Below are 22,925 nucleotides of genomic sequence, written 5' to 3'. Positions count from 1 at the left end.
TTATTACTGGACTTTAGTTTATCTTATTGTTCATGTCTATGCACATTCACATTAAACAACCCACCTTTCAGTTTAAACCTGTACCGGTGTCTGCTTCTGTTTCCACCACGTGTCAAAGCCATTGTGGTGGTGAAGAGAGGCCAAAATATGAAAATTCTGTCAATGTCCCAATATTTATGCACCTGACTGTATGTGTTTATAGATCAGCTGGACATAAATGTGGGGGATATTTATTAATGCATGGAGAGGGAAAAAATTGTGAGAGATAAAGTGCTATCAGCAGAGCCGGTCCTAGGCATAGGGATTCTAAGCAAATGCCTAGGGCTTCTGGAATGCCTAGGTGCATCCCACGGCTCTTAGCAAACTCCATCAGCAGTCCATCCACAGTTGTGGTAAGCCCCACCCCCAATTCGTGCTAAGCTCCGTCCCCAAAGTTGTATTCCACGTGTCTGCTGAAGGATAACTGCCCTCCCACCCCTCACCCAGCTTTCCCTTGGCAACTGAATCGGCACGTCTGCAGCAAGTAGTTGTGAGAAAACCCAGAAAAGTAGCAAAGTCTGCATAACCAGAGGTGGGTGCAATGCCTGGCATCTGCATTTGTATGTATGTGTGTTTGAGTGTAATATATATATTTATATATATATATATATATTTATATATATATAGATATATCTAGATATATATAGATATATGTATGTATGTATATATATATATAAAATAAATGGAATCGGTATGTAATACCGCCAGACGTAAGCCCGGCGGATTAAATACCAATGCTGGAAGCCTGGCAGGTGAAGATCCCGACCTATGTAAGTATTAACCCTGACCCTTCCACCTCCCCCCGCTAACCCTCCCTTATGGGTGCCTAACCCTAACCTCACCCCAGGGATGCCTAAATCAAGCCCCCCCTTCCCGCACCCTAACCCTCCCTGGGGTGCCTAACCCTAAGCTCCCCCGGAAGCCCCTAAACCCCCCTTCCTGCGGCTATCTGCTCCCGGCTCCCGACTTACCTTCATTAGGTATGCCAGGCGTCGAGATTTCGGCTTGGAGATAGTGATAGGTGTCGGGATTTCGGCGCCTATCATTAGTCCCATGCTGGGATTTGACAGTCTGGAAGCCTGTGCTGCTACTTTACTCTGGAACTCTCTCCCTCTTCCTATCTGACTCTCCACCTCACTACAAAACTTTAAATGGGCTCCAAGACTTTATTTTTTTTCTTATCAAAGTCTCCCAGCTCTCATCCTAACCCACTGCACTATGCTCATTGCTCACTGTCTCTCCCCTCTGTGTCCCCTGTGTCTGTCTGTCCCTCCCCTGTGTCTTGTAAGCTTTCACGAGCAGGGCCCTCTTCCATGAGATGGTTTGCCTTCCCTCACTAATACCATCATCTCCTCCTTGCTGCCTACAATAGCATGTTTCCCGTGTGTATTATGACTGATGATGCAGTAATATTTATAAACCATGTCCATTTCCTGCAATGTTTTGTACTGTAAGTGACTTTGTTCTTGTTTTGTTTCTGTCTATGTACCCTGTGAGGCACTGTGAACCCCTTGTGCTGGCTTATAAATAAACGCTACTAATAATACTATCATTTATCAATGAACTGTTGTTCATTTATATAATCTTATAAACCTGGTTCTGTGTGTTTTTCTCTTGTCACTGACACATTTTCAATGATAGAAGGTAGTAACCCAGTGTTGACAAAGTTTCAACTTATTACACATAGCAAACAAACCTATCTAGAATGTGAATTACATTGTCTTCTATTGAGTTGCCTTTTGCTTGAAGGTAATGACTGGTGGGTGTGACTGGTATTGGTAACTCATACTGTATATCTGATGGGTCCACCCCCCTTACCCATTAATTAAAAACTGACAACACAGACTCTGGAACACACTGTCAGGGTTAGTCCTGCTCTTACCCTAACATTCCTTGACATATGTAAGGTCACAGGTTCTAATGTCACATATATTCCTTGCAACAGATAAACAAGATGCTTGCAGAGCCACTCTGTGATCACCATCACTAGGATTTTTACTCCTTGCAGAATGCTGAGATGCAAGCTGGCATTACTGGGCTCCAAACTACATTTACTGTAGCTCATAGAGAAACTGGTATCTCATGTTATTATTCTATGTTCGGCTGACATGCACGGTATAATATAAAATAGAATCTATGCTAATGAAAAAACTCATGTTACAGGAGAAAAATGTCTTGCTTCATCATGTGGCTCCCTCTGCTGGTGGTGTTGGCTCTCATCCTCCTGTACAGATGGTACAGACAGAGTCAGATACTGGAGAATCTCACATATAAATATGTCTTCATCACTGGATGTGACTCTGGATTTGGGAACCTGCTGGCGAGGAACCTGGACAGACGTGGAATGAGAGTTCTGGCTGCCTGTCTGACGGAGACAGGTGCTGAGAAACTGAAGAAGGAGACCTCCAGCAGACTGCAAACTGTGATACTGGATGTTACTGACAGCAGAAGTGTAAGCTCTGCTGCCAAGTGGGTATCAGGTGCTGTTGGAAATACAGGTGATTTATTTTTATTTTATTTTCTATTCCATTTAAGTTTTTATTATAATCATCATGGAAGTTTCTAATCTGAAATTGTTTTAGAAAGGTACAGTACATTAACTCTTGTTAACCCAAAAATATACTATACTGCTGTATACTATGGATGCAATGGTGCAAAGGGAGGATGTAATAAGTTTGTTTGTTAAAAGTGGGCAATCATGCAGACTGATGTATTTGTGTTTTCTAATGCATCTATTTTGCTTGTTATTTAACAATGAATTAACCCTCATCTTTTCCATTACACTCCAAACCGCCATCACATAACCATTCTGTATGTTCTCTGCTGTCAACTCATCCTATACTACCTTTAAAGGGTATGCGATAAAGATGCCGGTGGACGGAATTCCGGACGTCAATATACTGATGCCGGAATCCCGACGCTTGTCAGAATGCCGACAACGTCATCCCAAAGAGATCAGGATGCCGACATCGGCATCCGGACTGCCGGCATCCCGAATGTAGGTATACGGGTAAAAGTGAGGGTTAGTCCAGGCATGGGGGGCTTAGGTTTAGGGACCTCCCGGGGTGGGTTAGGCACCGATCGGGGAGGGTTAGGGTTAGGCTGCGGGGAGGGGGGTTAAGGTTAGGCACCACTGGGGGAAGGTTAGGGTTAGGCACCACTCGGGAAGGGCTAGGTTTAGGGTGCAGGAAGAGGGGGTTAGGGTTAGGCACCACCGGGTGGAGGTTAGGGTTAGGCACCACCGGGGGAGGTTAGTATACATACCGGCCACTGTTGGTATGTTAAACATCTGGATTCCACTGTAGGTCTTCTGACTGCTGGCATGCCCTCCGCCGGGAAATCATACCGATTCCGCTTTAAAGGCACATCCTAAGTCCCAGACACTTTAATTAGCTTATCTTTAAAGAGCATTCAATAGTCTTCTTGAAGCATGGTAACATGAATGAGGTCAAGCTCAATGCAGTGACTTTAAGCAGTCTCTTTTTCAGGATACATACTGTAACCTACAGTAGTGAGCTATCAAATATATCACCGTCATTTTGAATGGATGCCTAAGGCACTGTCATGACATTGATTTCTCAGTTGATAATTGCAACTATGTACTTCCTACTAGGGAGTATATTTACTAACTATCATGTCTGTCTGAGTTTTAAGCACACTGTGCATCGCAGGGACATGAGTGAGTTGTTCTCAAACAAACTCACAAATTTACTAAGAATCATGTTTGACTGAATCGTGTTTTCCAATTGGTGTATGGAAACGTGTTTGCAAGTGTACAAGTTTAGTCGTATTTTGACTGAAATGAATAATATTGACTGTGAGCTGCATGTTCAGCAAAAGCATTGCACAGATCAGTGTGATCTGTGCAGTGATTCTGTGTGCTATAGTGTAAAGAAAGACTTAAAAATGACAAAATAAATGGTGTGGGCCCCTCAACCCCCTACCAAAAGCATAAACAGCAGTAGACTTTAGAGCCCGTTCTGGTCCTTGAAAAAAACTGGTCACACAGCCCTGGTATTCCTCAGAAATTTGCAACCCTCCCCCTAAAAACAGGGCCCCTTCACCTGAGCATACCCCAGCACTAGGGTGAATCCTGGGGCTGTTTACTAAACCCCAGGTGGCAGTGGGTGCTGGGGTCATGGGTTAAATTTTGTAATAGTATTGTTCTTCACAGTTGGACTATAGGTCCCAGCAAGCCTGCTCTGCAGCACTTGTAGAACCACAAGTGCCAGCAAGCCACGTGTTTTAACACTTTATTATACATTCACTCACTCACTCACTCACTAACTCACATTCACCAGGACCATAAAGGGCTGAAAAACCTGGTGCTGGTTAGGCTTTTTTTGGGGTGGGTCCCCACGCCATTTTTTATTGTTAACTATTTCTTTACACTATAGCACAGAGTTTGCTCCATTTACAATCGTGTTTGCAATCACCATTCATGGTATATCCTTGTGTTGTATTCCTGTCTATGGAAAGTACTTGTGAGTTGTTTCGACTTTTGACTGTTGACTTTCTTATTGGTGATTCTTTTTTCAAACTCTAATTTTATGTATTGCAGGGCTCTGGGGCTTGGTGAATAATGCTGGTTTTGGTTTTGCTTTCGGCCCTAATGAGTGGCAAACAATTGAAGATTTCTCCAAGGTTCTGAATGTAAATTTGCTTGGTATGATCAACGTGACACTGCACCTGCTGCATCTTGTCCGCAAGGCCCGGGGACGCATTGTAAATGTATCCAGTTCTATAGGAAGACTTTCTGTGGTTGGTGGAGGATATTGCCCATCTAAGTATGGAGTGCAGGCCTTTTCAGACAGCCTAAGGTGAGTTACCATAATCGGAGCCTGTAGTTCTGCTGCTTGGCTCCAGAGCATTTGTAGTGTGATAACATGCAAGATCTGACTGCGTAAGGTGAGTTACCATAATCACTGGCTAGTGATGGAAAGAATGCAGAAAACAGTTTTCTCCAGGGAATAATTAACATGAATTTGACATTTCTAATGCAAGAATAATATTTGAACTGTGAGCTGGACGCTATTTGCGCTCGCTCATTCAGAAAAAGGGGGTGGCTAATTAAATTGACCGTTCGCTCTTTGCGGTCTGTTCACGCCTCTATCTCTGAACGAGCGAACAAAACATGCGAACGTAATTTTGAAAAAAACGCCCCCTGGCCGCTCGCATCATACGTCATGTCCGCTATTTATTAGATTAATCAAGTACATCGAAAGGCGTATGAACTGCTCGCTATTCTTGTGGTTGGTTTTTCCTACCACAATCATGCGAGCAGTTCTGACTATAAAACAACCAAGTGACATGGTCGATGACGCTGCTTTATTAATTATGCACACCCTTAAAATGCCCGTTTTGACCGTTTGGCACTCCTGCGTTCGGATCTCCACTCCCCGTTTTCAAGCACCTTCCCCTGTTACCACCCACAAACGCCTCATCCTGTCACTCAAATTAGCAGGCATTCGCTATTTAGCGAGCACACGATTTTCGGCCGCACTGACTGGTTTGCGCATGCGTATTACAATCCGTACGCATGCGCAGTTGGGCGAACATCGCTCGGAACGAACGAGCGGCCGCTTATGAGCGGCTCTGAATCAGGCCCTTTGTTCCCTTGCAAATCCACAGCTACAAGAAACAAATGAACAGGTACATCTGCACACATTAATATTGGATAGAGAACCCCTTATTTTTATTAGTTAGGGGGTGCAGCCAGGTGACAAAAAGGCATAGACATTTTACAGAATACCAAGAAAGTAAGAAAAGTTTTGTCTATTTTTGTGGCGCACAGTATTGTTTTATTGTAATAAAAGATTCATTCTTTATTGGGTATGCAATAAAATGTCCCAGTTTGGAACAGAAATCAGCAAAATATAGTTTAAAATCAGAAACAGATAAGTGTATAGTAGATTGAAAATGTGAAATAAAATCAGAAAATATCCCTGCTGTGTGTCCTCATTACTGTTATTTTCATGTAGAATTCTTTTGGGCTCTGGATTAAATTCTTCACTATCTTAGTTTGTAATAGCGTTAATTTCTACGTCAATTTACACCATGTTCATGAGATCCCTCATGTTGGGCAATTAGAAAAATATTGTAAGTTTGTGATTCCTTACTTAGATAGTGACTTTCAATTGATAAATGTCATTCCATATCCATTGTTTCTTATACCCTTTTTACACCAGAGCTAAAATCCGGATTACTGCAGTATTAACCCGTGTAGCTCATTGGTGTAAAAGGGGAAAGATAGTTAAGAATTTAATCCAGAGCCCCAAAGAATTATACATAGATATTCATGAAAATAACAATAATGAGGACACACCCCAAGGATATTCTCTGATTTTATTTCACATTTTCAATCTACTATACACTTATCTGTTTCTGATTTTAACCTATATTTCACTGATTTCTGTTCCCAATTGGGACATTTTATTGCATGCCCAATACAGATTGAGGACCTCATTCAGAGTCGGTCATTGCGGTCGCACGGTCGTACGCCACCGAAGTTCGCTAAACTGCGCATGTGTAAAATTCGCAATGCGCGTGCGCAAACTAGCTATTACGATCAGAAATTGCTCTCTCCTTCAACTTGGCCAGGTCGTTAGTTTGAGTGACAGGATGAGGCGTTTGTGGGTGGTAACAGGGGAAGGTGCTTGTGAACGGGGGAGTGGAGATCCGAACGCAGGCGTGCCTGACTATGCAAACAGCGTTTTATGGGAGTGCATAATTAGCTAAGTAGTGTCATGGCACATGTGACATGGGAGGTTTTTACACTGACTTGATCGTAGTGCTTAAGAGAGGTTGTGGTCAACCTTAAGGTCTACGACCAGCTCCGATGGTTCCCGATGGTCTTGATTAATCCTTATATGCCCGGAGATGACGTGTAATGGGAACGAGAAGGGGGCGTATTTTTAGTCTTACGGCCGAATCCTCCCCTCGCTCGTCCAGCTAACGATCCCATCTTAACTACGCAAATTGCGAGCGCTTCATTTGCATATCCGGCCCCTTTTACCTTACGACCGTGCGGCCGCAACGACTGACTCTGAATGAGGTCCTGAATCTTTTATTACAATAAAACATTACTGTGCGCCACAAGATTAGACAAAACTTTTCTTCCTTTCTTGATACTGTAAAAAACTCACAGCTACGTCTAAAGTAAAGTGGTATGGCAAGGTGGATAAATGAGGATTAATATTATATTCAATTTTTTAAAGATTTATCAAAACTCACTACAATGTCTACTCTTCTATCTGTGTCTATTGTCCAAGTCTCCACCCAACAAAAGAAAAAAAAAGGGATGATCCATTTGGATGGAATAAAAAGCTGTTGTGTTAATGTAACCCGGACTTGTTGAAATCCTGAATAGAATAGTAGGGGCCTGACTAATTACGGATTGCTATTGCGCACACACAGTCTCAATGCGAAAATATGCTAATGATTGCAATCGGAATGTCATCGCAGCCACACATAAGGACGCCCAGTTTACCTTATACATATCCGTAATACTGTACTTTGCAAGTCTGCGAAACCATCGGTAACATCGAGTACAATCAGAAGCCTCACACACACTTGCAGGGCCGCCATCAGAGGGGGACTGTGGGGACTACTATACCAGGCCCCTGCACTCCGACAGAGAAGGGGGGCCCGGCAAACTCCAACCACGCGCCTGGCTGCCGCTACCGCCAAAGTAAACTAAGGGGGCCTCCTGTCCTATGCCCCAACCCGCCACTGCTGCTGCATCAGCAGCCGAGGCATGTATCTGTGAACTGGGAACGCTGGCCTCTGAAGCGCGAGGCCAGCGTTCCCAGTGATGCACTGAGCGGGTGACGTCATGACGTCACCCGCGCAGTGAATCACTGGGAACGCTTGCCTCTGAAGCGTTTGTGCTTCAGAGGCCAGCGTTCCCAGTGATGTGAGGAGTGAGCCTGCCCTGCGCGTCCGATCGACTCAGAAAGGCAGCGGCGGTGCGGCAGCGGGAGCGTGGTGAGTTATTGGGCTGGGGGCCTGCTTATGGGGCAAAACCACAGGGGCACTACTTTAGTCAGCACTGCATAAGGGGCACTATTGTATGGGGTACTGCATAAGGGGCATTGCTTTAGTGGGCACTGCATAAGGGGTAATACTTTAGGTGGCACTGCATAAGGGGCATTACTTTAGTGGGAACTGCATAAGCGGTATTACTTTAGGGGACACTGCATAAGGGGTACTACTTTAGGTGGCACTGTATTAGGGTCATTTCTTTAGTGGGCACTGCATAAGGGGTACTACTTTAGGTGGCACTGTATTAGGGTCATTACTTTAGTGGGCACTGCATAAGGGGTACTACTTTAGGGGCACTGCATAAGGGACATTACTTTAGTGGGCACTGCATAAGGGGTACTACTTTAGGGGGCACTGCATAAGGGGCACTACTTTAGGGGGCACTGCATAAGGGGCATTACTTTAAGGGGCACTGCATAATGGGCAATACTTTAGTGGGCACTTCATAGGGGGCACTACTTTAGGGGGCGCTGCATAAGGGGTACTACTTTAGGGGGCACTGTATAAGGGGCACTGCATACAACCGGCAGCAGCAAACCAGGCACATATAATGCATGTGCAGTTGCATATCGATATACAGGGCCATAAGGAGTGGTTTGCGGCCGCACAGGCCGGGATCGCCTGGGGGTGGTACTAGCCGTACCTGCCATTCACTGCAGTCCGCGCCCTCTTCTGGCTCACAGTTTCTGAACTATATGGGGGGGGCTGCCTATTTTGTCAGTCCCGGGCCCCACAATTTCTGATGGCAGCCCTGCACACTTGCACAAGACCTGACCTTACTCAGGAATTGCTAACCTCATCGCACGCAGTGAAAGCCCAAGCTGCGTATGGCATTCCAATGTCTCATTTATGCATGCCCCTGTAACGGCGTTCAAGTGCACTGGCACACCTGTGTTTCGCCGACCCCCCCCCCCAAGCTGTCACTTCCTGTCAATCACTCTGCAATGGGTCTGCGTAGTCACTGCAATCGCTGTCCCAAATGCAGTGGAGTGTCCGTGCACGTGCGCAGCGATGCATACACATGCGCAGACTGCAACAATTGGCCAATTGCGTGTGTAATCATAGTTATGTTCGGTAGTGAATCATGCCATAGGTGTTTCAATTATATCCTCCAGCCCTGCCAAACTTATATTGTGGTGCCTCCACCCAAAGCCAATTACTTGACTTGTAGGCATCATTTGGGAAATCCCTATTTACTTTAAGATAGAATAGAAAAGTTAACAAAACAATAATGTATGTAATAGTGCTACAGTTAAATTTAGTTTTATTACAGGTACATAGATTTATTGTACTGAAACACTCCACATTCTTCAGTCCTAAGAAAGAATTCTACATATTTCTGATACATAACTTTTCTTCAGAAGATTAAGGTACAGTTTCTTTATAACTAAACAACTGGACTAATTCCACAATCCCCTACACCTATATCCCCTGCAGTAATACTGCAAACCTTGAACACTAAGCAAGTATCTATAACATTATTAGCATTATGTACTGCAATTAGGAAAGTACTATTATTATTCTCGCCTTAGAACCAATGGTGTAACTAGGGGGGGACCAGGTCAGTAGTTTTAGTTAGAGTACACAGTAAAACAAACACACCGCTGGTTGGTAGCACACTCATACTACCCGGCGGCAGTGTGTTTGTTTTAGCAGACTCTCATTGGCTGCTGCACCCGGAGCCAGGCAGCAGCTCACTCATGAGCTCCGACTCTCGGCTCCCGCAGTGGGTGAAGGAAGAGATATCATGATGTCTCTCCCAAAGTGCCGAGCGGGAGGATGGAGGAGTGGACAACGGCGGGCGCAGGGCTCAGGTAAGTATTGGTTAGGTCTAGAATGAGGTGCTGTAAAGGACCTCTGACGTCACAACCATGTGACCTGTGGCAAAAGGGTCCCCTCTCGGGCTCACTTCGCTCGCCATGCTTCAGGCACGGTGGCCCGCTTTGCTTGCCACAGGTTTATATTCCCCCCTCTATGCCCACGTGGATAGTAACACTGGTAGCAGTCTGGCCCTACTGCAGCAGTCACCTGGTTGTGACGTCAAAGGTCCAATCTCCAACTTGGATCTAGCAAGAACCGGTAAGTCTTTTGTTTTGTGTGTGTCTTGTGTTGTGGCTTGTATACCTCTGATATACGCACACCTTGGTATGCATTGTGATGCACAAGGGTGAAGGCTGAGTGCGTTCAACCACCTAAGGTGTTCATATATCAGAAGGCGACCGCACATCCTAGTGTGGTATAACTATTATTTAAAATATCCCTGTTGTGATAAAATAGTTTAATGTGGAGAATGGTGTAGGTTGAACCAGATACAGACTAGGAGATAAAAATAGTTCAGAAGATGTTGTTTCATTTGAATTATTATTAATGAATAAACATTTACCTGGATAACAGTGTATGTGAATAAAACAGTTGAACATTCAGAATAGGCTGCTTAAACAGTTGAACATTTATGACTACTGTCACTTTAAGATTGGTTCATTTTGGAAAGAAAATGTGTTAAACAGTTAATTGTACTAGCAAGAAGTGCTTAATGCTTCTTCAGGGCAATGGTTGGCATCTCTACTCTCGCTGGATTCTGAAGTGGATGCTTAGATATAAGTCTTGTTCAAGTTATTTGAACAGATCACCATTGTACAATCTTTGGTGAGGACTGATGTCAGGTAATCTGAGTTATGAAATAATGTTGGCATTTGTTAAAATTTTTCTGTTGGAAAAGTGAAGCAGTGATGTGCTGTTTTTTTTGTGAGTGGTGTCTCTGTGAGAGATGTTATTGTTTACATTTGTGGAGTGATACAGCAGTGGCATTGTGATGAGGTTTGGATAACATTGGGAAGTAGATCAGGGGTTAGGTGTGTGGTAATTGGGAAGTAATGCACAGTCATATGATCTAGTATGTTCAATCATGTTGATTAGATTTGTCTCAAAATACGGGTATGGTTCAATGGGTCTACAATTTCTAGATAGACATTGATTAGGTAGGCAAGGGAAGATAGACAGGCAATAGATAGACAGGAACTGAAGGTCAATAGGGTCTGAAGGTCGACACACTAAAGGTCAACTGGTAATAAGGTCAACAGGTACTGAAGGTCGACAGGCAATAGGTTGACAGGTACTGAAGGTCAACAGACAATAGGTCAACAGGTACTAAAGGTCGACAGGCAAGAGGTCGACAGGGTCAGGTTGACACACTAAAGGTTGACTGGTAACAAGGTCAACAGGTATGAATGTCAACAGACAGACGGTCGACACACTAAAGGTCAACACACTAAAGGTCGACTGGTAACAAGGTCAACAGGTATGAAGGTTGACAGGCAGTAGGTCGACACTCATATAGTCAAATGATCGACACATTATTTTTTTTTAGGGTTAGTGTCAGGGTTAGACATTTACTCCGATGGGTCGACTAATAACAAGGTAATAACCCTAACCCTGACACTAACCCTAAAAAAAAAAATGTGTCGACCTTTTGACTATATGAGTGTCGACCTACTGCCTGTTGACCTTCATACCTGTCAACCTTTAGTGTGTCGACCTTCTGACCCTGTTGACCTATTGCCTGTCGACCTTCAGTCACTATCAACCTATTGCCTGTCGACCTTCTGTACCTGTCGACCTTAAGTCCCTGTCGACCTATTACCTGTCGACCTTCAGTACCTGTCGACCTTGTTACCAGTCGACCTTTAGTGTGTCGACCTTCAGACCCTGTCGACCTTCAGTCCCTGTCTATCTATTGCCTGTCTATCTTCCATTGTCTACCTAAACGCTGTCTATCTAGACAATGTAGACCTAAAGACCGGATGCCTCAAAATACACACACACATACACACACACTAATTAGTTATTCACAGCAGTCCCTTTCTTAAAGGAGTTTACAATCTATATTTCCTACCATTTGGTCACACATATATATTAGGGTACATTTTTACTCAGAAGCCAATTAACTTACCAGTATATTTTTGGAGTCAGAGGGGAAACCCATACAAGTTGGTAGAACATACAAACACAGATGGCGCCTTGGTTGGACATTGAACTTATGAACTCAATGCTGTGAGGCAGTAATGCTAACCACTGTGCCAACATATCACCCAGGTTGTCTATATGTATAAATCTGCCTATTTTCAGTTGCATCTCTTGAACCAAGGCTGCTGCAAGTGCACCCTATTAATGATCAATTACAGTAGTTTGAGAAGAATAAAAGTAGCTGCTGATTTGTTAATATTAAACCTTTCAAAGAAATAATCACCCTCACCTACCTATCTGCTCTATATCCTCAATATTTAACAGCTTTCCCCAAGGCAGTAGCTGCACAACACAGAATATGAAATCTGTATCAGGTATCACTAACAACTTTATTTTCTTTTGCAGAAGGGAACTGCGTGACTTTGGGGTAAAAGTCTCCATCATAGAACCAGGCGCATATAGAACGTTGATGACTCTTTCATTTGATTGTCATGCAAATAACTTGAGACGTTTGTGGGAAAAACTCCCTAAAGACACAAAGGAAAGTTATGGCAAGAATTACTATGAGCAATGTAAGTAGATAATGTAAATATCATAATTTCTTACTCAATACAAATGGAGACCATATCTGAACATCTGTTTGTTATATACCTGATTAGCAGCCGTGATTGCCAGACCACATGGGAGAGGCTGATAAGGGTCGTGTCAGTGTCTGTAGTCAGTCCCTCGCTACCTGGGAAAAAGGTCAGAGGCCTGTTGAGACACTGTTACTGCTTTAAAAAGTGCTGAGCTGAAATGCTTGTTGTGTTCTTGGTGGCTTAGACCCTATTTTTTTCCATTGATTAGAGAGGGAAATCTATTATGTTAGAGCCGAACATGCTCAGACTTATGTTTATGATTTTGTTTGATTTGTACTTCTGAATAAAACTAGCTGCAGATACTTGTATATATATATATATATACATACATATATATATATATATACATACATGTATATATATATATATATATATATATATATATATATAAGAAATATGCCTATGCAAGGTTTTACCCATATTGTACATGGTACCAGCAGCGTGGCAATATTGAGGCCATAAATGTATACAAAGTAGAAAAACTTTTGCTATTGGCGCTAACAATAATATACTGCAAATCTGAGTGTGTGCAGAAAATAAATCCAAAGGTATTTTGTCTTGATTTGATCAAAGCATTTAAGCCTGCAGCCCAGCGGCAAAAGACCCTTTATTCTGCAGGTTCCTACTCTAGCATATATGCCCAGCACACCATTACATTGCAGTTAAGTATACTCACCTTCCAGATACAAAGGGGCACATCTTTACAGTGCTTGAAGTGTGCTGGTATGAGACGTTATCAACCATTCTAGAATTTTTTTTACCCCATTTTAACTCACTAATTACGACCCCATTTCTCTTTTCCCCTTTTCCTCTAAAATACTCGAGTGGCTTGTCTATAACCGTCTAACCTGCTACCTCTCCAATACCTCTATCTTTGATCCTCTTCAATCGGGCTTTGGCCCCCTCCACTCCACTGAAACTGCCCTGGTCAAAGTCACCAACGATCTTCTCTCAGCTAAATCCAGTGACCACTTCTCCCTCCTCATCCTCCTGAACCTCTCTGTGGCCATTGACTCTGGCCTTACCTACTGTGCACCTTTCAGTCCATGGGCCCCTCTGACACCATCCTTTCTTGGTTCACCCCCTACCTTGACAACTGCTCCTTTCCTGGCTCTACCTTTGGATCCACCAACCCCCCATTCATCCTTCCCATGGGCCTCCCCGAGGGTTCAGTTCTTGGCCCTTTACTCTTTTCTCTGTACAGCGCTTTCTCAAACTCATCACTGATCATCACTCACCTTGACTACTGCAACCTTCTCCTCACTGGACTTCCCTGCTCCCATCTTGTTTTTCTCCAATCTGTACTCAACACTGCAGCTAGACTTACTTTTCTCTACTGCCACTCCACATCTGCCTCCCCTCTCTGCCAAGCCCTTCACTTGCTCCCCTTCCCTAAATAAACCTCTTCAAACTGCAACCATCATGTACAAGGCCCTTTCCAACTCCACTGCTACCTACATCTCCAACCTCATCTCCTTACATGCTCTCTCTGGTCAACCAATGACCGCCATCTTTCCTCCCCTCTGGTTACCACATCTAACTCCAGAATTCAATATTTCTCCTGTGCTGCCCCAACCATTGGAACAATCTCCCATGTTCCTTCAGACTATGCCTCAGCCTACATTGCTTCAAGTAGGCACTGAACACCTACCTATTCATAAAACATATCAGTCCACCACTTAACTATGTCACCACGTAATCTACCTTACCCTTTCGCACTCTCCAATTCTCTCACTCCTGCTTCCTGCCCTTATTCACTCCTGTTGTCTTCCATTTTTCTCCCCCTTCCATTTAGTCTGTAAACTACATGAGCAGGGCCCTCCTCTCTCTTGTTCTTATTATTCTTTTTGCACACCAGGTACACTCTACTACTCCTCCATGGGTTCTCTGCCCCTGGATTCCACTCCTCCAGATTTTTCATTTTTCAGACAACCTAGACCCGTTATCTATGCTCATGCTAATAGGTACAAGTTTCAGCTTACTAATCAGTGGCTGTGTTGAGATTTGTAGAGCTATTTGTTACTTGTCTACAGTATTGTACTATACTGTCTTATTGTTTTGCCCACTGTATGAAGCTGCAGACCACTTTTAGCACCTATAAATAAAGTTTCAAAATAATAATAATAATGACATACCGGCACTTCTAAATTTACACTGTTCTGAAGTTTGTCAACAAATTGTGTTTTTAAAAGCCTCAGTTTCATGCAAAATACATGCTAGCAGATTGTGAAGAAACTTCGGAACAGTGCAAATTTAGGAGTGCTATCTCATACCCAATTTGTGAGATACAGAAAGAAATGAAGGACACTCAGGGGTAAATATACTGAGATTCATGTTGATCCGAGATTGCTGTCTCGGGTGAAAATATCACTCTTTTGCAAATCTGGAATTTACTATCATTAAAGTCGGGTGATTTGTTCATCTTTCAGGTTGAAATCGGGTGAGTTAATATAGTAAATACATCTGTTTTTTTACTAGAAATGAATTCACCATTGGCTCAAATCGGAAGTACTTTTCATTAATTTCTGCCTAAATCGGGAATTTACCATTATTCTTTTGCTATATTCGGCCACTTTTGCAGCCAAATCGGCGAGTCAATAGAAGTTTCAAATGCACCACCTTCTGAGCTGCGAGTTACCATCAAACATACACAAATCAGTGTGATTTGTGTATGTTTACTAATGAATAGTGTGTTTTTAGTGCTCATTTTTTAGAAAAAATTGATTGCCCCCCCCCCCCAAAAGCCTAACCAGTCCCGGACTTGTCAGCCAGTCCTGGTTCCGATAATTACAGGGAACAAAATGTGTAGGGTTCCACTGTGAATAGGAACCAGCACCTGGCTTCAGGGCCAGTGCTGGTTTTAAATATAGAGGGGAAAAATGTGTAGGGGTCCCCCTAAATTTAAAACCAGCACCAAACCCAAACCGACTGGAGTGTAACGCCACAGCCAGAAGGCCCTATTACCAGGTCTCCATGGCAAAAGCATCCTCACCCCAAGCCAGTCAGGCCAAGCCGGGGATCTCAGGGGAGGTGAAGACCCCCCAAAAAAGGGGTCCCCGCTCTCCTGAAACCCCAGGCTTGGTCTGAAGCCTGGGGCTCTTCCCCGCCCCACTGGAGTGTGGTTTTGGGGGTAATAAAGTGTTAAATAGTATTAAACTATTGTATGAGTATTTTACAGTGGAACTATAGGTACCAGCATGTCTGCCCTTTGGCACTTGTGGAACTACAAGTGCCAGCAGGTGGCCCTTTTACACAATGCCCACATTTGTGCCTCTTATACACAATGTCCACAGTAGTAGTGCCCCAAATACACATAATGCCCATAGTAGCAGTAACCTTATACAATGCCCCAAGTAGTAGTGCCTCCTACACTTAATGCCCACAGCAGTTTTGTCCCTTATTCAATGCCCATTGTATCAGTGCCCCTTATGCAGTGCCCACAGTAGTGGTAGTGCCCCTTATGCAGTTCCCCCAGTAGTGGTAGTGCACCTTATGCAGTGCCACAGTGGTAATGCCCCTTATGCAGAGCCCCCAGTAGTGGTAGGGACCCTTATGCAGTGCCCACAGTAGTGATAGTGCCCCTTATGCAGTGACCCCAATAGTGGTGCCCCTTATGCAATTCCCCCAGTAGTAGTAGTACCCCTTATGTAGTGCCCCAGTAGTGGTAGTGCCCCTTATGCAGTGCCCACCATTGTAATGACCCTTATTCAGTGACTACAGTAGTGGTGCCCCTTATTCAGTGCCTTCAGTAGTGGTGCCCCTTATGCAGTGCTCCTAGGAGTGGTTCCCCCTGTAGTAATGCCTGCTGTAGAAGCAATGTCCCCAGTAGTAATGCCCCCTGTAGTAGTGCCCCCTGTAGTAATGCCCCCAGTAGTAGTACCATTGAGTAAATGCCCCCAGTAGTAGTGCCCCCAATAGTAATGCCCCAGAGTAAATGCCCCCAGTAGTAGTGCACCCAAGTAAATGCCCCTAGTAGTAGTGCCCCCGAGTAAATGCCTCCAGTAGTAGTGCCCCCAGAACTTATGCCCCCATTATGAAGCCGCTTACACAAATAATCCCCCAAATATACTTACCTTAAGCCTCACTCTTGCGTCCGTCAGGCTGGCCGCTCGTCGGAACTATGGGAGAGACGTCATGACGTCTCTCCCATAGTGCACTGCGGGAGCCAGAAGCCGGAGCTCAGGTGTGAGCTCCAGCCTCCGGCTGGTGCTGCGGGGAGGGAGCCGGGCGCCTGCTAGTAACAAAATCTCAGCGGGCGCCCAGCAAATGGAGCCTCTCTGCAGCGCCCACAGTAGTGGTAGTGCCCCTTATGCAGTGACCCCAATAGTGGTGCCCCTTATGCAGTGCCCCAGTAGTGGTAGTGCCCCTTATTCAGTGCCCACAGTAGTAGCTGTGCCTGGCCACACACCCTTATAAAAGATAAAAAAAATTTGCAGCTGTGCCCTTGGAAGCAGGGCATTGTGAGCTCCTCAGCCCGGTGCATAGCAAGTAGGGGGGCACGATCAGTGTGATCGCTCTCCCCACAGGCATTGGAGACTACTGTCGGCCGCTGCTTAGCAGCCGCGAGCAGTCTCCCAGTCCAGCCGAGCACACAGCAGCGTGTGCTGGGCTGCTTTGATTTAAGAAAGGGGAGAAGGGGCAGTGCCGGACCCAGGCCCCCACCAGGCTCCTCCAGCAAGCCTGGGTCTGGGTAATTAGTACCCCCTTTTGGCACCCCTGAGTGCCCCTTATGCAGTGACCCCAGTAGTGGTGCCCCTTATGCAGTTCCCCCAGTAGTGGTGCCCCTTATGCAGTTCCCCTAGTAAAGGGAGTGCCCCTTATTCAGTGCCCACAGTGGTAATGCCCCTTATGCAGTGCCCCCAGTAGTGGTAGTGCCCCTTATGCAGTGCCCACAGTAGTGATAGTGCCTCTTATGCAGTGACCCCAGTAGTGGTGCCCCTTATGCAGTTCCCCCAGTAATGGGAGTGCCCCTTATTCAGTGCCCACAGTGGTAATGCCCCTTATGCAGTGTCCCCAGTAGTGGTAGTGACCCTTATGCAGTGCCCATAGTGGTAGTGTCCCTTATTCAGTGACCCCAGTAGTGGTGCCCCTTATGCAGTTCCCCCAGGAGAGGTTCTCCCTGTAGTAGTGCCCCCTGTAGTAGTGCCAATAGTAATGCCCCCTGTAGTAATGCTCCCAGTAGTAGTGCCTCGAATAGTAATGCCCCCCGTCTGAGTAAATGCCACCAGTAGTAATGCCCCCAATAGCAATGCCCCTGAGTAAATGCCCCCAGTAGTAGTTCCCCCGAGTGTATGCCCCCAGTAGTAGTGCCCTCGAGTAACTGCCTCCAGTGGTTATGCCCCTAATATGAAGCCGCTTACACAAAAAAAGACCAAATACTTACCTTAAGCCCCGTGTCCGCATCCGTCTGGCTGGTCACTCCTCGGAACTATGGGAGAGACGTCATGACGTCTCTCCCATTGTGCACTGCGGGAGCTGGAAGCCGGAGCTCAGGCATTCTGCGGGGAGGGAGCCGGACGCCCGCTGGTAACAAATTCTCAGCGGGCACCTGGCAAATGGAGTGTCCCTGCGGCGCCGGGCTAAGGTGGGTCGGAGGAGGCGGGACTGGGTCCATCTCCAAATAGAATTGATGGAACTCTTTAACCCCTGGAGTGCAGTACCTCTATGCTGATGATAACATTCTTGCTGCATTGCTCACTGCATTCGATGCCAGCATCCCGACAGGGTTAGAATACCGACACCTGTCGGTAGGTATTCTAACCCTCCCCCTCTCGTTACCCTAACCCTCCCTGGTGCCTGATCTAACCTCCCTCATTAGTGCCTAAACCTAATTTCCCCCTCCCCGCAACCTAAACCTCTAACCCTCCCCCATTAGTGCTTAACTCTAACCCTCCCCCTAGTGTGTAACCCCTAACCATAATGCTAAACCTCCCCCCAACCCGCTACTAACCTTTAGGATTCCGGCGCCGGCATTCTAACAAGTGTGGGGATTCCAGCGCCGGCATTCTGAGCACCGGAATCCCTGCGGTCAGGATATTGGCCCTCATTCAGAGCCGCTCGTAAGCAGCCGCTCGTTCGTTCTGACCGATGTTCGCACATCTGCGCATGCGTACGGATTTTAATACGCATGCGCGAACCAGTCAGTGCGGCCGAAAATCGTTTGTTCGCTATATAGCGAATGCCTGCTATTTTGAGTGACAGAGGGAGGCGTATGTGGGTGGTAACAGGGGAAGGTGCTTGAAAACAGGGTGTGGAATTAGATCGCAGGCGTGCTTAAAGGTCAAAACGGGCGTTTTAAGGGAGTGCATAATTAATACAGCAGTGTCATTGACCACGTCACTTGTTTTTTTTTACTCCAAACTGCTCGCAAAATAGCGGTTGAAAAAACCAGCCACAAGAATAGCGAGCAGGTCATACGCTGTTCGATGTACACGATTAATCTAATAAATAGCGGACATGACGTAGGATGCGAGCGGCCAGGGGGCGTATTTTTCAAAATTACAACCGCAAGTTTAGCTTGCTCGTTCAGACTTAGAGGCGTGAACAGACCGCAATTAGCGAACGGTTCATTTGAATAGCCACCCCTTGTTTTAGAACGAACAACCGCAAATAGCGAGCGGCTCTGAATCAGGCCCTTTGACCGCATGTAAATCCCATTTTTCACCTTTATTTAAAGCAAATCTATACAAAAATCATGAGTCATATATTGTAATATGTTTTACAATAACTCTTGGGTTTGGTGTACTTTTAGATATGAAGGGACTGAAAATTTTAACAGGATCTGCCAGTCCGAGAACTCACGAGGTCCCAGATTGCATGGAACATGCTCTGACTGCTGTCTACCCCTGGACAAGATACTCTCCTGGCTGGGACTGCAAATTCTTCTACCTTCCTATGTCCTACCTCCCTACTGTCATATCTGACTATGTGCTGTGTCGCTCTGCACCCAAACCAGCTGATAGCTAACCGTCAACAAAACACAGTTACAGAAGTATTATACTGAATGTCCTCTTATATCTAAATAGCATTTGTGTCACTAGCTAAAACTTGGTAATTTCAGAAAAAAAATCAGTATACTGTGAATTTCTGTTTTGATGGTGACTTTTATTTTGCTACAGTATGAATAAACAGATAACATTAACAATTGCATGTTATCAGGCCATTTTGAAAATATATCTTTGTAATTTTGGGACTGTCATCATCTATTGTCCTCCACTACAGTATTATAGGGTTCTAGTCAAAACATCTACATTAAAAAGGTTGACAATGTCTAGATAGACAACAGACGTTAGACAGGCAATAGATCGACAGGGCAAAATGTCGACACACAAAAGATCTACATTGGTGAAGGTCAACAGTGTCAAAATGTCAACACAAAATGGTCAACACTTTCTGGACACTAGAGTTAGGCTCTAGGAGGGATGGTTAGGGTTAGGCATGTACCCCAATGGTTAGAGTTAGGCACTAGGAGGGATGGTTAGGGTTAGGCACTTACTGGAGGGTTAAGCTGGCCATGCACTAGAACGATACAGTTCCAACCAGCCAACTATTTGGCTGGTTGGAATGATAATTGTCTAATGTGTGGGAGCAAACGATAGTCAGCCATTTGCTCCCACACGCTGAAAAGCAGCCAGAAATGGTCGTTCCAACTAGTTGGTGAAAATCAAACATGTTTGATTTTCACCAACTAATCATTCTAGCTTAGGAAGAAAGTTCCCCCCAACTGAATGATAAGTAGGTGGACACTGTCCGGCAGTGTCCACCTACTTTTGACACTCACCTCTTCTGACAGGTCTGAAGAGCTGGTGTGGCTGCTGAATCAGTGTGGATGGAGGGTCAGTGTGGGCTCCCACAGTCTGAACCAGTGATTCCAGAGAAATGAACTACTGATGCCAAGATTGGTGTGTGTAATCCGATGACTCCCACCACAAGATGAGTGGTGAATGTGTAGCAGGTGAGTGCAGGTGAGCTGGAACTTCCAGCCCCGATGCTGAAGTAGGCAGGCACTCTCCACCTACTTATGTGACATCATAAGTTGGACAGAAGTTGCCTGAGCTAGTTAAAAAAGTTGACAGGTTGGATGAAAAGTTGGTTAGATGTGTGGGGAAGGGTTTTAGAGCATTCTAGACAGACAAGTTGGACGGTTGGTCAGTTGGATGGTTGGAGGAAAGTTGGTCTGATGTGCGGCCAGCTTAAGAGTTAGGCACTAGGAGGGACGGATAGGGTTAGGTACTTACCCCGATGCTTAGGGTTAGGCACAGGAAGAAGGGTAAGGGTTAGACACCAAGGGGAGGGTTAGGGTTAAGATTTGGGTTAGAAACCAAAAAACAGATGTAAGCCATATTTGTGTCAACCATTTGTTTGTGTCAACCTTTTGACCCTGTTGACCTTTTGTACCTGCCGACCTTCATACATGTACACCTTTTCTGTGTCAGCCTTTTGTCCTTTATTACATTTGTTGTCTATCTAGACTTTGTCTATCCATTTCTTGTAGATCCTTTATACCAAACCCAATATTATACATGTAATATATATTTCCATGGATCAAGAAGCCTCAGCAGTACTCAATTACGAATTGGAAAATAGTGTCATATAAATGAAAAATATATATATAGTATATATTAAAACAACTAGAGTTTATTCACCTGCCACACCAGTATACGTTGCACTCTCCCTAATTGAATATAATGCAAACATTCCTCCCCCCACCACACACAATCATGTAGCGTGACAAATTACTAAAATTAGATTCCTGAAATACTTCTCTCATGTGCTTCTCATTTCCCTTTCATATACTTTCATAAACTCCCCACAATGGCCCCTAACCATTGGTTGCTGCTGCCCTGCTGCATATGTGAGTGTTATGATCCTGGATGTAGCATTGTATATAAACCATGTCCTTGACCTGCAGTGTTTTGTTCTCTTGTTTTGCTAATTTCTAAGGTGCTGCGGAACTCTTGTGGTGCCAGAAAAATAAAGGATAATAATAATGAATAATAATACTAGCATAAACAAACAATGATATCTGACACAAAAGATGAATAAAAAAATGGTTAACTTAACTTATAAAATTAGGTTGTCCCAAGTAACCAATTTACCATTCTATGACTGAGGTTGATGTGGACCCAAAGGCTAGCATAGCCTTTTTTTGGCACGCAGTTTGCCTCATCCAAGCATAAGGATATCTGTTAACTATAGTTCTATTGTTATTTGTATAAACAGTATCTTATTATTTTTGCACAGTTGTTAGAAAGAATAAACCTGTCCTCTGGAAACCACAGGATGTTCTAAACAAATATTCATGATTATAATAGCTTTTTGGTATGCTCATTACTTTTGAGCACCAATATATATTTCTCAAAGCGGGTTTGAGAAAGATCATTTTGCTTATCGAAACAGGTCAGCAGGAGGTGAGAGGAACACTGAAGGACTCCCCCGACTAACAGGGATCACAAGCTTCTGAGCCAGTGTTTGGTCCCTGGGACTCTGAGTGCAGGACATTTTATGTTACCGTTTCTCTGTTTTCCTGGTACAGAGCCTGGAAAGGATTAAAGCAATAATTAAAAAATGCTGTTATAGTTTTAACTATTTGTAAGTGTATCCATTAAATGTAATATTTTAAAGTACTGAAGGTACATCACTATTTGGAGTTTTTATTTATAGATAGATTGACGGTAGTTCTCAATCATTGCATAAGGACCCTGGGTCGAAATATGCACTGCTGGGTTGTACACTCTGATCCACAGAACCTGGAGGAGTTAGTTGTTGTGTTGGAGCGGTATGAAACCACAGAAAATATGGCAAAAATGCTGGAAAAGAAACCAGGGAATAGCCATCCCATTAAGTTGGCACCCCACTGGCCTGTGACTCTGTATACACCAACTGTTCGCAGAGACCCCAACAGAGACTCCATGGTCATCTGCTATTAGTGACAAGAACCAGGTCATGTAAGATGGTCCTGTCCAAAGAAATCAGAGCCTATGGAGTGTGGTGTGGCCAATATGGGTGCTATATACCCTGCTTTCTGTACTATGGTACCCCCGGACTCCAGACCCCCATTGATGTGGGAGTCTGTTTTGCTGGGTGGTCGAGAACTACCGGGTATAGTAGATTCAGGGAGTGAGATAAAACTTATTTCAGAGGCTGTCCTACCCAGGCCAGTAGAAAAAGTGCCAGGGTTATTAGAGGTACTTTGTGTAACGGAAAGTTTTTCATGTGTGCGAGTAAGTCCCTAAAGGTGCT

The 22,925-nt window shown here is 44.6% G+C and overlaps 1 protein-coding gene across 1 annotated transcript in view; it reads left to right on the top strand.

Annotated features, from left to right (window-relative positions):
• Positions 1-20,160, top strand: part of LOC148523559 (retinol dehydrogenase 7-like) — a 30,023-nt gene extending 9,863 nt beyond the window's left edge. Inside the window, exons 2-5 of the mRNA XM_088473181.1 lie at positions 2,203-2,537; positions 4,601-4,859; positions 12,451-12,617; positions 19,435-20,160. Of these exons, the coding sequence (XP_088329307.1) occupies positions 2,210-2,537; positions 4,601-4,859; positions 12,451-12,617; positions 19,435-19,649 (969 nt within the window). The 5' untranslated portion in view covers positions 2,203-2,209 and the 3' untranslated portion in view covers positions 19,650-20,160. The remainder of the gene's footprint in view (positions 1-2,202; positions 2,538-4,600; positions 4,860-12,450; positions 12,618-19,434) is intronic.
• The last annotated feature ends 2,765 nt before the right edge of the window (positions 20,161-22,925 follow it).

This window comes from Taudactylus pleione, unplaced genomic scaffold (assembly GCF_031769625.1).
Source record: "Taudactylus pleione unplaced genomic scaffold, aTauple2 ptg000130l, whole genome shotgun sequence".
Taxonomy (NCBI): Eukaryota; Metazoa; Chordata; class Amphibia; order Anura; family Myobatrachidae; genus Taudactylus; species Taudactylus pleione.
This window is presented reverse-complemented; position numbering and strand designations above follow the sequence as displayed.